Source organism: Sciurus carolinensis, chromosome 2, assembly GCF_902686445.1.
Source record: "Sciurus carolinensis chromosome 2, mSciCar1.2, whole genome shotgun sequence".
Classification (NCBI taxonomy): domain Eukaryota; kingdom Metazoa; phylum Chordata; class Mammalia; order Rodentia; family Sciuridae; genus Sciurus; species Sciurus carolinensis.
Genome location: NC_062214.1, coordinates 123,683,418 through 123,698,329, shown reverse-complemented (window position 1 = coordinate 123,698,329; position 14,912 = coordinate 123,683,418). Strand labels below are relative to the sequence as shown.

Here is a 14,912-nt window from a genome sequence, read left to right as displayed (position 1 = left end):
GGACTCTCTTCTCCCCTCGGTTGTCAGCTTTGGAAGGCCCTGGGGCTCAGAAGAGATCCTCGAGCTCTTGTCCTCTTTGGGTAGAACCTAGGGCCTGGAAATCAGGGGATTCCCCCAAGTTCCCGGGGGTTTGCCCGCCCTTCTCCTTCCCCTCCCATCTCCTCTGTCCTCGAACCTCCAGGCTACAATAGGCTCCTCTGTGCTGCTTGGGGAAGGCGGGGGCGTGGGGGGAATTATGGAGCGGTGAAGGCTTGGGATGGGGGGTGGATATCGTGACTGAGTGGGCAGGGTCCCGGGATCAGAATCTTTCTGTAGAGTCGTACAAAAGGGTGGACATTTTCAGCATTCTCTCTTAGCTGGACCTTTCCTGATCGCATTGCTTATCCCTCTTCGACTAGAGGGGGGAAGGCACCAACCCTCCGGTTAGACCTAACCCACGATTCGGTACTGGATGCCAGACCCGTCCTTCTTGTGCGTTTTTGGTAGTGACCCAGGGCAGCTAGGGCTCTTGGTAATGGAGACCAGTATCTGACGCAGTAGACAAAGGGGGCTAGGCTGGTTAAGAAAGTTGTAGCCTCATCCAGTCTACCTCACTGTCAAACCGCAAGCATCCTTCACCGCATCTGGATGGGAAATAGTTGCCGGGTGGGGGTCTCCCAGGAGTACTGGCGGAGACATAGGCACAGCAGGGAGGTGCCCTGCCTCTGTGTGGCACAGGGGAACCGAGGCAGAATAGTGGACTTTTCCAAAGGGTAGGCACTGGAGAGGAGATAAAAAAAAGGTCAAATCGTCCCCAGAGAGGGATGTGAAGGTGTGCCCACTGCAGTTGTGTGTGGGGTTGGGGGGGGGGGCACATTTAGTTCCTATGAGTTTGGGAGACTGAGGGAAAGCAAGGTCGTTGCCAAGGTGACAGGCTCTTCTCTCACCTCCTCAGGACGCTAAACTCCACTCTTTCTTTACCGGCTGGTTCTGGAAAAGGAAGAGAAAAAACGGTTCATTCTCCTTGATGGTGAGAAGAGACCTCTGCTCCATAGTGTCTAAAAACAATCTAGGGCAGCAAACCCCAGTGACCATCTTCCCAGAAGAGGAGAACCATGGAGGCAGAGCTCTTTCCAACCACATTAGGTGACCTCCAGTCACGCAAGCTCTCCAGCTTCCTTGTAATTAGTGCCCGGCAGCTAAGAGAGTGAGATTTTGCTACCCCCTGGTGTCCACTCCGTAAATAATGCCCTGTGGCTGGTTGTAGGGGCCAGTGCTTGGGAAACTTTCTCAGAGAATGTTTTATGAACCTTATTAATCACTTGTCTCAAGCCCAGCGCACCCATCTCAGTATTGAGAGAGTGTGAACCTTCCCTTACTGGGTCTTACATCTCTTATACTCAAGCAAATTGGGGAACCCCTGGTAAAGTCCAAGGTTCCCACAACTAAGCAGCGAAATATAAATTGAGCTGGCTATGGGGGCCCATGATATCCTGATAAAAAAGGAGTGGAATACCCCCACCCATGGGAAAAAGGAAAACAGTTTCTGAGCTGGTGAGATGAGGGAGTTTGGATACAGGGTCTGGGATGCAGTTACCCTTTGTTTTCAGGAACTTAAAATTGTGCTTAATTGCAAAGGTTTTTTTTAAAGTGAGTGCCGTATATGCTTAAAGTGGTTAAATACCACTTTGTCCAGAGAATGAATCTCTTACATGAAAGGGTGTGTGTGTGTGTATGTGTGTACGCACGCATTTGTACACAATTATCCCTTGTGTGTGCTTTTGGTAGGGATATGAAGGAGTAAGATTTCTTTGTTTATTTATTTTTATGTGGTGCTGAGGATTGAACCCAGTGTCTCCCAAGTGCTAAGTAAGCCCTCTACTACTGAGCCACAACCCCAGACCAGGAGTAAGGTTTAAATGGAGAAATTTAAGGCTGTGAAGAGATCAAGATTAGAGGCCCTCTCCTACAAATATTTCTCATAATATTTCACCAATTTCATATTCTTTAGGGCTTATCAATCTCCTATTTTATGATGAAATTCTGGCTTATTGTAGTTAAGTAACTTGCTCTAAGTTACATAGTAAATGAAGAAGACAAGTTGAAACCAGGCAGTCTGACTCCAGAGCCTTCCCTCTCAACCACTAAGTGACAGGGCTTTACCTAAGCTGTCAAAGCTCACGAAAGAAGAATTTTGAACACTATATCATCTTTTCTACCAACTCGGCATCACCTTTAAAAAATGTTAAACTTGTCTTTGTAATAACCAGTGCTGAAAGAGTTTCTGAAAGTGTTCAATATGTCCTTGGGGGTCATAGAGGGAAACCCATTTTTTCTTAGACTTGTTCTAGAGTATGTAATAGTTAAAATAATTTCCAACAAGTTTCCAGTATGATTTTTATGGAAAAGTAGTGTTATTCTAACATGAGGGAAAGCAGAAAAAACATCTGTATCTGTAAATTTTATTGCCTGGTTAATGTGAACCAACAGCTGTAACTGCCCTCTATATAGAGTTGGGGCTTTAGACTGCTCACTATTTATCCACCTAGAGAGTAGCAGTGTCTACGACTCTGCTTCAGTCTCATACCCCAAGTTAAGGAGGAATTAAGGAAAGACCATGAGGAACATTTTAGGAACAGACTTGAGAGAACCTATTAATTGTGCCTTCCAAAGAAACAGGGGACAAAACCTTAGTTATTTTAGGATAAGAAATCTGCAGAATATATAAATTCTATTTTTGGTTTAATTTTTAATTAGTGTCGGCTTTATTAAATTGGTAATTTTCCTTTAAAAATTTACCATTTAGCTGGGCACGTTGGTGCACACATGTAATCCTAGTGACTGGGAAAGCTAAGGCAAGAGAATTGCAAATTTGAGGCCGGCCTCAGCAACTTAGGGAGACTCTGTCTCAATAGCCGAAACCAAAACAAACAAAAAATTTTACAATTTGTCTTCTCTGAACTAGTTATCTCCAAAGTCCAAATCAGCAACATCTTGCCTCTGCCAATGCCTTAGTTTCTGTGCTGGTCTACCAGTTCCACTCTGATCTGAAAAGCCAGTTTCTGCATCACAGTCACAGTAAAATTTTAAAAATCTGACTCAGGGGGTGGGGAAAAACTCAGGGCAAGGCTCTGGGTTTAATCACCACCATCAAGACATGCGCACGCGCGCGCACACACACACACACACACACACACACACACACACACACACACGGTAAATTAAAAAGTCTCCAAATCAGACCAATCTTGTCAACCCTTTCTTCTCAGAGCTTCCCATTTGCATCATGACTCCTTTTCTCTCTCTCCGGCCTCATTTCTTACCACCCCTCTCATGTGATAAGCTACCTACCAATGACCCTCCTGTCACAGTGACCTTTTAGTTCTTTAAACACAACTTGTTTATTCCCAATTCTGCACCTTTTTGTTCTCTTTTCTTTATGCATAGGGACTTTTTCCCACAATTCATCCTCTGGGCCTGAACTAAAATGTTGCTGTCTGACAGGTCTACAGCGGCCTTTTTAATCACTCTTATTTCTTCACAGTGTTCATCTCTGATTACGTATTTTTGTTTTCCTGTCTCTCATGACAAACCACCTGTAACCTAAAAAGAAACTTTTCATGAAGTTATGTATCTTTTGTCACTGCTCTTTTCTAACTAGGGTCTTCAAAGATATTATCAGGCCAGGTGAAGACTGTAAGAGGAGCCCAAAGCCCCATAGAAACAGAAATGGTGGTGGGAAGAAAAAAGGTGGAAACCTGGCAGGAGTGGGAGGTAGAGAGGAGAAATCAGCTGCTTCACTTTCCTTTCTTCCTGAACTCAACCCTCACAGTTCTTTGTCCACTGGAGGATATTTGCAAATGAAGATACACAGGACAGAATTAAAAACAAATGGGAACATCTTCTGGATCAGATGCAAGTTCATTGTGTTATGAGAGTCTGAAAGATGCATGGCTTGGAAAATTCATTTATGGACTCAATTTAAGTACAAACTCAGAATCTCCTCTGCAGTTTAACCCATTTGACTGAGGTTTTGTTTTTTGTTTTGCAGTGCCCAGGATTGAACCCAGACTTCTCACATGCTAGGCAGATGTGCTACCAGTGAGCTTTACTCCTAGCCCATAGCCCATTTTTATGTTCTCTTTTCTTCATGTAGCATTGCCCAAACACATTTTTGTGCATCAAGGTTATTTTTGCATAAATTGTCTTCAGTGAAAGTTTTGAGTAGTTGTCCATTATTTGTTTAGTAGCTCTCAGTTTTAGGGCATTTGAAATATGTTAAACCTTTCTCTACTATACAAAGAAAATGTACAAACAAACTTGTGCAAATATGCTCCACACTTTGAGTTATTCCCATTTGGTATATTTCACAAAGTGAAATTACTGAGTCAAACAGCAGGAGCCACTTTATAGCTCTTGTTATTGCCAGATGAAGCAATATTTGGAGGACAGAGGTCATGATACTCTCTTAAAATATTTAAAAGGTTGGTTGTGAAGAGGAACTCAACCTATTCTGAGAGGCTCAGAGTGATGGGGCATTAGTGAATTGTTGGTTATATAGAGAAGATTAGGTTCTATGTAAGGGAGTTTTAATATTTAGAGCTGCCTGAAAATGGGACTGTTTATCTCTATAGGTAATAAATCTCCACTTGCTGAAAAGTTTTAAGAAAAATGAGTTTTTAAAAAAAAATTCTTTAAGCTTTCCAGATTTGTGATCTGTGTATTTTTCCGTCTGTATATCTGCATTCCTTTGCCCCCAAAATGAGTTGTGTTAAATGGATATTTTTTAGGATGTAACATGTGCCAGTTATATTAGCAGTAGCCTCAAGCCCTCATTGGCAGACCCTAGAGTCAGAGTCTCCTGAGATAGGCAATGTGGGAACCAGAACTTCATGAATCACCCTGGCCTCTCCAGTCTTCAGAACTGCCAAGCAGGTGGGCCAAAGTTTGTCTCCAGGTCCTTGACATCTTCATTGTCTACTTCCAGGTCTCTGCCTATGTTGCACCTACTCATGAGACATATATTACAAGATTCTGTGTATGCTATGCCATGCCTCCAAATTGTTCCCAAGCCAACCTGAACACCTAAGTGACTAATTCCAAGGATGTATTACACTATTTTTCTTTTCTTTCTGCCTGAGGATATTTGCATTTCAGATGAGGAATTTGGAACCCCTGCATTGGTGGAATATAGTGCTCCTAATTTTACTAACTTTACCGCATTACCATGAATACATGTGTATTTACACACACATACACACCCACCCACACACACACACACACACTTTCATGGATGCACTTTTGTTTATTGAAGGAGCTGTTTGCTTAATAATTTTTTTAAAGTCACTTTACTTGGTAAAATGTAGTCTCAAGACTCCAAGTTTAGCCAAAGAGGCTAAGTCCCTGTTGAGGATGGAGATTCAATCAGAATCTCTGAATTTTAATTTTTCTTGGATTGTATTTTGCTGAATTCCTCTGACATTACCACACTGGCCTCAGGTATGCCCTGCTTCCCTTTCTATGTTTTTCCAGAATGCAGTGGAAAAATCTCACCAATTCAGAAGAATAACCTACTATACCGGGAGGTAGCACTGTGCACAGGAAGAAGAGTGCCAAGGACAGATGTAGGTCAGGGTTCAGTTCTGTCTTGAGCCTGAGTCTTGGCTCCTGTACCGCAGCGACTTCTTTCCCTTCTAAGATAACCAGTGAAACCAAAGAAAATGGGAACACCAGAAAATATATCCTAAAGCCAATTGTGAAGTAAAGTATAGAAAATGGACTGAACGTGAGTTTTTTAAATGTCCCTTTTGGGTGCCAGAGATGTACCTCAGTGATTGAGCACTTGCCCAGCTCATGTGAGGCCCTTGGTTTAACCCCAACACCACACAAAAATTTAAAAAATATACACACACACACAGGTATATGACATATACACTTATATATGTCCCTTTTGTGCCCAGCAAGAGAGTATTGAGAGCCACTAACCCCTTTTTTTCTTCCGGTGCTAAGAATTGAATGCAGGGTCTTATGCTTGCTAAGCAAGCACTCTACCACTGAACTATATCCTCAGCTGTGGCTATAATCCTAGTAACTGGAGGATCACAAATTCAAAGCCAGCCTCAGCAACTTAGTGAGGCCCTAAGCAACTTAGTGAGACTCTGTCTCAAAATAAAAAATAAAAAGGACTGGGGATGTGGCTCAGTGGTTAAGCAACCTGGGTTAAATCCCCAGTACCAAAAAAGAAAAAAAAAAATATGTTCCCTATGTTAAGCGACATATTGGAAGTCCAGTTTTTCCTTAAGCTTTTATATGTAACTTACAAAGAAATAAATTTTAATAATCACTTTAAAGAATTATATTTAATGATTATTTGGGCCCCTTTTTAAATGTAGTTAATGATTATATATGAATTAAAATAGTTAAAGTATATTTTATAAATTTAATATATTTCATGTCCTTTTAAAGTAATTCAGTCATCTGAGCCAACCAGCAAAACATTATTGAATATCTAAAACTCTTATACATCTAATGATTTATAAATAGGGTGATTCAATTTTCTTGTGTTCTAACACTAATTTTATTATTATTATTATTATTATTATTATTAGTAGTAGTAGTAAGTAGTAGTACTGGGGATTGAACCCAAAGGTGCTCTACCACTGAGCTACATCCCCAACCTTTCTAAGTTTTTTTATTTTGAGACGGGGTCTTACCAAGTTGCCTCAGGTTCCTGAGTAGATGGGATTACAAGAGTGTGCCACCTTGCTTGGCATTCCAACATTAGTTTTAAAGGAAAGCTCCATTTCAAATCATGCACATTTTAAATTAGAGTTATAAGTCCATCTTGCTAGTGTAATAGACTAAAGTACCTCTTTTTCTCTCTTCCCCTCTCTCTCTCTTTCTCTCTCTCTCTCTCTCTCCCTCCCTCCATTTTTCTCTAGTACTGGGGATCAAACCCAGGGCCTTCTGAATACTAGTAATCATTCTACCACTGAGCTATATCCCCAGTCCCTAAATTCTGTTAAACACTACAAGTACCCATAATACCAAATATGTACAAATTTCTTAAACATATTAATGCTATGTGTTTCATTCTTGTAAATATTTCTATCTTTAATTCTAAATTTTCTGGAATTAAAGTATACTTACGTACTAGAAAACAATGACTGTACCAAATGGCTGGGGTGACGCTTCCCAAGCACTGTTTCTGAAGCCTGTTCTCGGTGGCTCAGCACATTCAGTGGAGATTTTGTCCCCAGACTTGGGATAGCTCTTTTCAGGCCCTCAGCTGCCCCACTGAGCCCAGTTTCATGTGTGCTGTGTCATTACTCTCCAAATGGGTCAGTTTTATAGCCCATGGTTCCTAGATTCAAATTACATTCCACCTACTTCTTCAGCCTACACACGGAAGTCAGAAACTCCTACCCAGGTTGCTACACCACTTGTTGGATATAATTAGTCTAGTTAAGAATTCAGTCTATTCTGAAAGCTATTCTGGGGCCACAACTCTTACAGATATTGAATGGTTGAGTTTCTCCTGTGTTGACTAACTGTGGTCCTAGACCTAATGTTAGCCCAGAGATATACAACAGAAAGACTAATACTAAACACAGAATTAATTTCAGGTCAAGAAGAATGAAACCCTGGGCAACGGGAGAAAAAGGTTACAGAAGCCGTTTGATTCATTCTTCTCTCCTATTTTACTGTTTGATAGTGTTTCACATATAATGTTTATTCTTGTCTTCTCAACAAGATAATCTGCCATCACAATAACTAGGTGTGTTTGCCTAGCTCCTTCCAAACTACAGCTCACTTCAAGGTCATAATGTGTTAGGCTCATGTTAGGAACCCAAGGCTACTTGATAGAGAAGAGAGAAGAAAAAAACTCAAGCTGGGCTTGGTGGCACACATCTGTAATTCCAGTGATTTGGGAGGCTGAGGCAGGAGGATTCCAAGTTCAAAGCCAGCCTCGGCAAAAGCAAGGCACTAAGCAACTCAGTGAGACCCTGTCTTGAAATAAAATACAAAATAGGGCTGGGGATGTGGCTCAGTGGTTACGAGCCCCTGGGTTCAATTCCCAGTATAAAACAAACAAACAAACAAAAATGAAACACAAAGAATGTTTGTGCTCTTTTGAGGCAGTACCTGGGATAAATTGGTAATTATTCAAGAAACAAACAAAAAAGAATGATGTGTCTTAGATTATTACCTTAAATAATTGAATATGATTTTTCCACTAAGCAAACCCAAGAGACTGCAGGAAGAGGGGTGAATTTGGTAGCCAGGGGATCATGAACTTTGTTCTGATTGTTCTGTGTAGAGATGCCTGCAGGACACTGAGGGACCAGAAACAATAGACAGATGGACAAACATGCCTAGACCATGGGAGATCTGGGCTGAAGATATGCCTTTAGGCAGCAGGTAAATGGCATTTGAAGTAATGGACAAGATGAGTTCATTGAGTGCAGTGTGAGAAGAAAAGAGAGCTAAGAATAGGACCCTGAGAAACACCATCATTTAGGTGCAGACACAGGAAAGGGAACTGCCTACGATTCTAAGAAGATGCCAGAGTGGTGGAAGAGTATTGCTTCTCTCTTGCTTCCAGTGTGTCTTCCCTGGTCGCAAGCACAGGAATGGGCAACATTAGTGGTACTGATGGGCACAGCATGGGATGGAGGGGCTCTGCATGCTGTGGAAGAAGTTGCAGCTGGGGTGGGATGGTGTTGTTATAGGCAATGAGCTCGAATCCTAGAAAGCTTGGAAGGAGGCTGGGAGTTGGAATTTCTGAATGCTATGCTTTCTCTGCCACTTCATGTTTCAACAAACATCCTTTCCTTATTCTGAGTCACAGCCTGTGTAGGAAAATCTTTGCAAATATGGGAAGGGAGAGGCAAAGAGGAAGCAGAAATGGTAGAGGAAAGGAGAGGAGGTGCCTTGTGATTGTGTGTGCCTGTGTACGTGTGTTTTACATACTCATACATGTGTGCCAGTGTGTGTCCCTGTGTTCTCATATATGACTGGAAGTGTGTAGTATGTGTCTTATGTTGGTATGCATGTGTGTCGATGTGTGTAATCTGTACAGTTTTCTCTGAATATCTATTAAGAACAGAAATTGAGAAGAAGCAAAGTTTTACAACAATTTGACAGAGTAATTAAATCTAGTAATAAAAATTTGAGGATTTTGTTTCCAAGACTCATTTTGATTGTATTTTAGAAGATTATTGGTCTAGGTAGATTGCATATAAAACTGCTCCTTTACTATAGCTAGCTGTACAAAGTCTGATTAAGATTTTTGGTGAGTCCTGATTCTGAAATTCCAAAGGAAGGGAGAATCACTTCAGAAGGCTGAGGCTTCTGATCTGGGTCATATCAGCAAAGCATGAATTCAGGTATTGAGCACAAACAAGGGGTCTGGCCTCAGTATCCTGGTATCCTGGGCATAGCCTGTTCTTCCTTTCCTTCCTCCCCTTTGTAGGAGGAGCTTTCGAAGGAATGGATGGCAGTATCAAGGCCTCCCTGACTCTGCTTGCGAAGAGTGCTACCCTTCCTACTACCTGGGGGCAGATGAAGCTGATGTCTATCGAAATTAAGAAGGGCCTCTGAACAAGAGCTGCAAACCTCTCCTCTTCTCTCCGGGCAGTAACACAAACTCAATCAGGAACTGCATAATCTTTTATTTCAGCAAAATCAGACCCGTTTCTTTCTTTGACACAGGGAACCCAGCACTGATTTTCCGACCACTTTCCTTAGATAATCCCTTCTGCCTGGGATTCCTCTAGGCTGTCCAACCACAGCCCTTCCAAGGCTCTTAACTTACCTTGTGTTTGTAATTTTAGATTCTTTTTCTTTAAGAAGGTCTCCAAAATTACATAAGCCATTGCTCCACAAAACCTGGATCAACCATGCTGAGATCCCCAGTGCTTGACTCTGGAAGGGCCACAGGGCACCAGACACTGAGAAAGCAAAGTAAGCATCAAGGGTTAAAGAGAAGGACCCCTCTGTTCCTCCTTTGGAGCATCCGTAAAAACCCCTAAGGAATTGAGAGTATGTGAGGTTGGGTGTGTGGGAGGGAGATGGTATTTACAAAGAGGGTAAGAAGTAGTAAAGAACTCAAGGGAGGAAATGCTCAGCAATGAAAAGTGTTTGCAGATCTTGGGAGGAGGATCCCAGGCCTTAGACAACTTTATCCAAGTGCACAGGAACCAGCTGGAGTTTCCCAGAGTCCCCTTTTTGGGGAGGTCACAGGTCACTATGTAAGGGGCATTCAGATGCTTCTTTTTGTACCTGCAGTTCGGGTACTTCTCTGAGGTGAGTTCACATGTGGTGAGGGACACAGGGCCTGGGCTCTGGTGGCAGTTTTCATGGCCACTCTTGCAGGTTATGTTGGGGGTCTGGCAGGTGGTGGCCACACTGGAGAAGGATTCATGCAGGAAGGTGTTGAGGTTTTTGCAGTGTTTTGTGGAGTTGTTGAATTGACCCATAGCTGAGTTGCATGCTTGTGTGTTGGGTTGCACATGCTGAGTTTCAAACCACTGAGATGAGGTCACGTACTTGGGCTTGGCACTGACTGGGGTCTCAGTCACCCACAGTCCCAGCAGCAGGAGCAATATTAGGGGGTAAAATCCTGGTCTGAGTGGTGCCATCTCTTCTAAGGGGGACAGTGGAGCAAAGGGAAAGGTAGATGGGTGGGTAGCTCATCATGGCAGAGCCCTACTAGTCCTTCTTTTTTTTAATTAAATTCTTTTTTTTTTTTTTTTTTTTTTTTTTGGCGGTACTGGGGATCGAACTCAGGGCCTTGTGCTTGCGAGGTAAGCACTCTACCAGCTGAGCTATCTCCCCAGCCCAATTAAATTTTTAATTTGTTCTAATTTGTTGTACCTGACAGTAGAATGTATTTATACATTTTGATAGATCATACATAAAAGGAATGTAATTTCTCACTTTTCTGGTTATACATATTGTAGGATCACATTGGTCATGCAGTCATATATGTACATGAGGTAATAATGTCTGTTTCACTCTACTATCCTTCCTGCCCCCACACCCCTTCCCCTCCCTTCACTTATCTTTACCTAACCTAAGGTAACTCTATTTTTCCCTACCTGCCCCCCTCTAATTGTGAATTAGCATCTGCATATGAGAGAAAACATTTGGCCTTTGGTTTTTTAGGTTTGGCATGATGTTCTCTAACTCCATTTATTTACCAGCAAATGCCATAATTTTATTCGTCTTTAAAACTAAGTAATATTCCATCATATATATGTGTGTTTTTTTTTTAATCCATCATCTGTTGAAGGGCATCTAGGTTGGTTCCATGTTTTAGCTATGGTGAATTGAGCTGCTATAAACATTGATGTGGCTGTGTTACTGTAATATGTTGATTCAAAACCTTTTGGGTATAAACCAAGGAGTGGAATAGCTGGGTCAAATGGTGGTTCCATTTCAAGTTTTCTGAGAAATCTCCATACTGCTTTACATAATAGTCACACCATTTTGCTTTCCCACCAGCAATGTATGAGTGTACCATTTCCCCACATCCTTGCCAACATTTATTGTTGCTTGTATTCTTGATAATTGCTCTTCTGATTGGAGTGAGATGAAATCTTAGAATAGTTTTGATTTGCGTTTCTCTAATTGTTAGAGATGTTGAACATTTTTTCATATATTTGTAGATCGATTGTATATCTTCTTCTGTGGAGTGTCTGTTCAGTTCCTTAGCCCATTTATTGATTGGGTTGTTTTTTTGCTGTTAAGTTTTTTAAGTTCTTTTTTCTTTTCTTTTTTTTTTTCACGTAAGAGGATTTGTTAAGCAAACAGAGTGTCTCCCTGCAGGGTGAGAGAGCAAATGGAGGAAAAGAGAGAGAGAGCTAGCGCGCGCGCAAGGGAGAATGAAAAGCAAGGAGGAGAGAGAAAGCATGAATGTGAGGAGAAGAGAGCGAAAATGTCGGGGGGCTATCCTTAAGCAGTCGAATTCCCTGAGTTCTTTATATATCCTAGATATTAATGCTTTATCTGAGGTGCATGTGGTAAAGATTTTCTCCCAATCTTTAGGCTCTCTCTTCACATTATTGATTGTTTCTTTTGCTGAGAGGAAGCTTTTTAGTTTGAATCCATCCCATTTATTGATTCTTGATTTAACTTCTTGTGCTTTAGGGGTCTTGTTGAGGAAGTCAGGTCCTAAGCCGACATGGTGAAGATTTGGGCCAACTTTTTCTTCCAGTAGTTGTAGGAGCCCTGCTATTCCTTCTAAGAATTTTATACCCTAAGTCAGTTATCTCAGGGTTCCTGCAGCTTAAGATATTTAAGGAAACCACTGGCATTTTACTTTTTGTTCCCAGTGGCTAATGTACTTTTTATGCCTCCAATATTTTTGTCTATCCCTCACAATATTAGTACGAAGCAAATATAATTACCCTTTCTATATGCATGAGCAAACTGAGACTTAGAAAAGTTAAGGAAATTCCCCATCATCAAACTACCAGAGAATGTCAAGTACAAGATTTGAATCAAGACCGCTCAGCTTCCACTGCTCCTATTCTTTCCACGATCCCATGTTTCCTTTTTGACTCTGAGAAATAGTTATGAAAGGGAAACCAATCTTTGAAGAAAAACAGGCATAAGATCTCCCAGTCTGGCTTAGAAAAGCCTTGGAGAAGACTTTCAAGTCTGGCTTGAAAAGGTGGATGTTAGGGTTGTGCAGTTGGACTCATTCCTCTCCACGCTGCAGCCCTTTTTCTCAATGAAGTTACAGAAAAATGGTCGCGCTGAGTCAGGGAACCACTGCTCCAGTCGGGAAAGCTGCACAGCGAGTCCAGTTCTTTCCACGTCTGACACTTCGCCCTAGTTGGAGAATGCCTTGGAATGATGGAGGGTCAGAACGGGAAGAGGATCTTCAAGATCACCTCAGTGAATTGCCTCAATCTACAGATAAAATGAGCTCAAATTCTGGAAAGGGCAAGTACCCTTCCCAAGGCCGCTGAGTGAATGGCAGCACAGGCGCAGGGAACTTCCTGACTTTCAACCCATCCCTTTGGACCAGTGCCAGCTGCCAAGGAAAAGAGAGTTTCCCAGAGAAGCAGAGCATAGCGTGTCTCTGTGGTTTTAGGTGGTGTGTGAACCTTACCATAGAATAACTTTCTCTTAACCCTTCTGATAACATTTGGGAGAAAATCTCCTCTTAGAGCAAGAAGGTAACATTCCATTATATTCCCTAGTGTTTGTTTTTCCTCCTTTTCAAGAGACAACAGTCCTCAGGCTTAGTCTTCAGAAAAAATAATATCAAAAGAGAGTTTTAAAAAACAGAAGACATTCATTATGTTTATTTTTACTTCTATTTATTAAAATAGTACTTTGTGGAAGATGGTGCTGCAGTTTCATTTTCAAAGAATCATTTGAAATAAATGCTTAGGTATGTTCCTAGCAAATTACAGTAATGAAATGAGTAGATATTACAAAAGTTTTCAAGGAAAAAAGCAAATAACTGCAGTTGGAGAGACTCGATCTGTGCTCCTCAGGTCTGTGTTGGTGTGTTGGATTCCACCCAGCACCCCAACCACCACATTTGTGTGACTCCTCTGCCTTCAAGAAAATATGTTCTTCCCCATTTCTGAATGTGAAACTTCTGAGGTGTTGGTCTCTTCATCCAAAGATGGAACCTGGTTCACTAACAGAACTCACCCTTTCCATGGTAAGAATCCTTTCATGCACTTCTTCCCACAAAGCAAACAAAATATTGATTTTTGGACCTAAGAAAAAATTTCCCAGCAGGCACTTGGCTTGAGAACCACTGTGATTTCTTTTTTCTCTTTCTCCCCCCGCCCCCTCCCCAGAATATCATTTCTGTCTTGCAGGCCCTCATCTGAGCCTTTCCCATTGGGATGAAAAGATTACCAAGTGATTATTCATTAACAGTTATAGTCCAAGCCAACAGGCTTTGGAGTGATTGGGTGGGGATGGCAGCAGAAGCTGAGGGCTGACTTAAACATTTCCTGCTAACCAGGATGACTGGCCACAGACTTTGCGAGCTCCAAATCCAATTAAGTTGCAAATATGCTTTCCCTCGAGTAGTTGCTGGCCCTGCAGCTGGCCAGACTCACTCAGGCAGCCTGGGGAAGGGGTTCCTTCCATTGTGTATTTTGATCCTAGTTATTCTTCATGAACCTTCTCAACTGCCACAGTCTTAGGGCTGTTTTATCCATTAAGCACTAGAGACTTTGTGTTTAGGAGCTGGGAGGTTTCCAGGGACCTATAATCTCTGAGACTGGGAAAAATATATTGGCTCCAATACAGGAAAAGGCAAATACAAAATAAAATATTTATTCACCCATTACAAAGTAACATAAAGTCAGTTTCATTTATTTTGAAATTTGGCATGCATAAAAAGTATATTATATTGGAAAATGACCTTAATTTAGATTTTTCTCATTTTGCAGGAATTCCCAAGCACTGTGAAAAAAGAAGGGCACAGTATTGATCACAAATTACTTGTAGTCAAATAATTTCAATGTAAAACTTTAAACATATTTTAAGTACATTTCTGCAAAAATTATATTGAATGAAGAGTATAGATTTTACATATTCAATGTGGTGTGGTGGAATGTTGGACTCTGATGAATGTGATGGTACACAGTGTAATGTTGGCTACTAACAGCAGCCAGGATAACACACACCCCATTACTTAAGGTTTGAGTCAGTTCAGGAATATACAACAGCAACAGGAGGAAAGGGATACTACTGACTGCTGTTCAGTGAACATCTAATACGTATTAGGTGCTTTGTTAAAAATAATAGCCATTGACAGGGCACAGCGGCACACGCCTGTAATTCCAGTGGCTTGGGAGGCTGAGGCAAGAGGACTGCAAGTTCAAACACAGCCTCAGCAACTTAGTGAGGCCCTAAGAAACTCAGCAAGATCCTATTCTCTAATAAAATAC

At 41.6% G+C, this 14,912-nt stretch overlaps 1 protein-coding gene across 1 annotated transcript; it reads right to left on the bottom strand.

Moving 5' to 3' along the window:
- Positions 1–10,152: 10,152 nt before the first annotated feature.
- On the bottom strand, positions 10,153–10,622 carry LOC124974143 (ribonuclease 8-like). Its single transcript, XM_047537639.1, is given in 2 exon segments — positions 10,153–10,220; positions 10,223–10,622. Coding segments are annotated over 2 exon segments (468 nt in total).
- Positions 10,623–14,912: the final 4,290 nt, after the last annotated feature.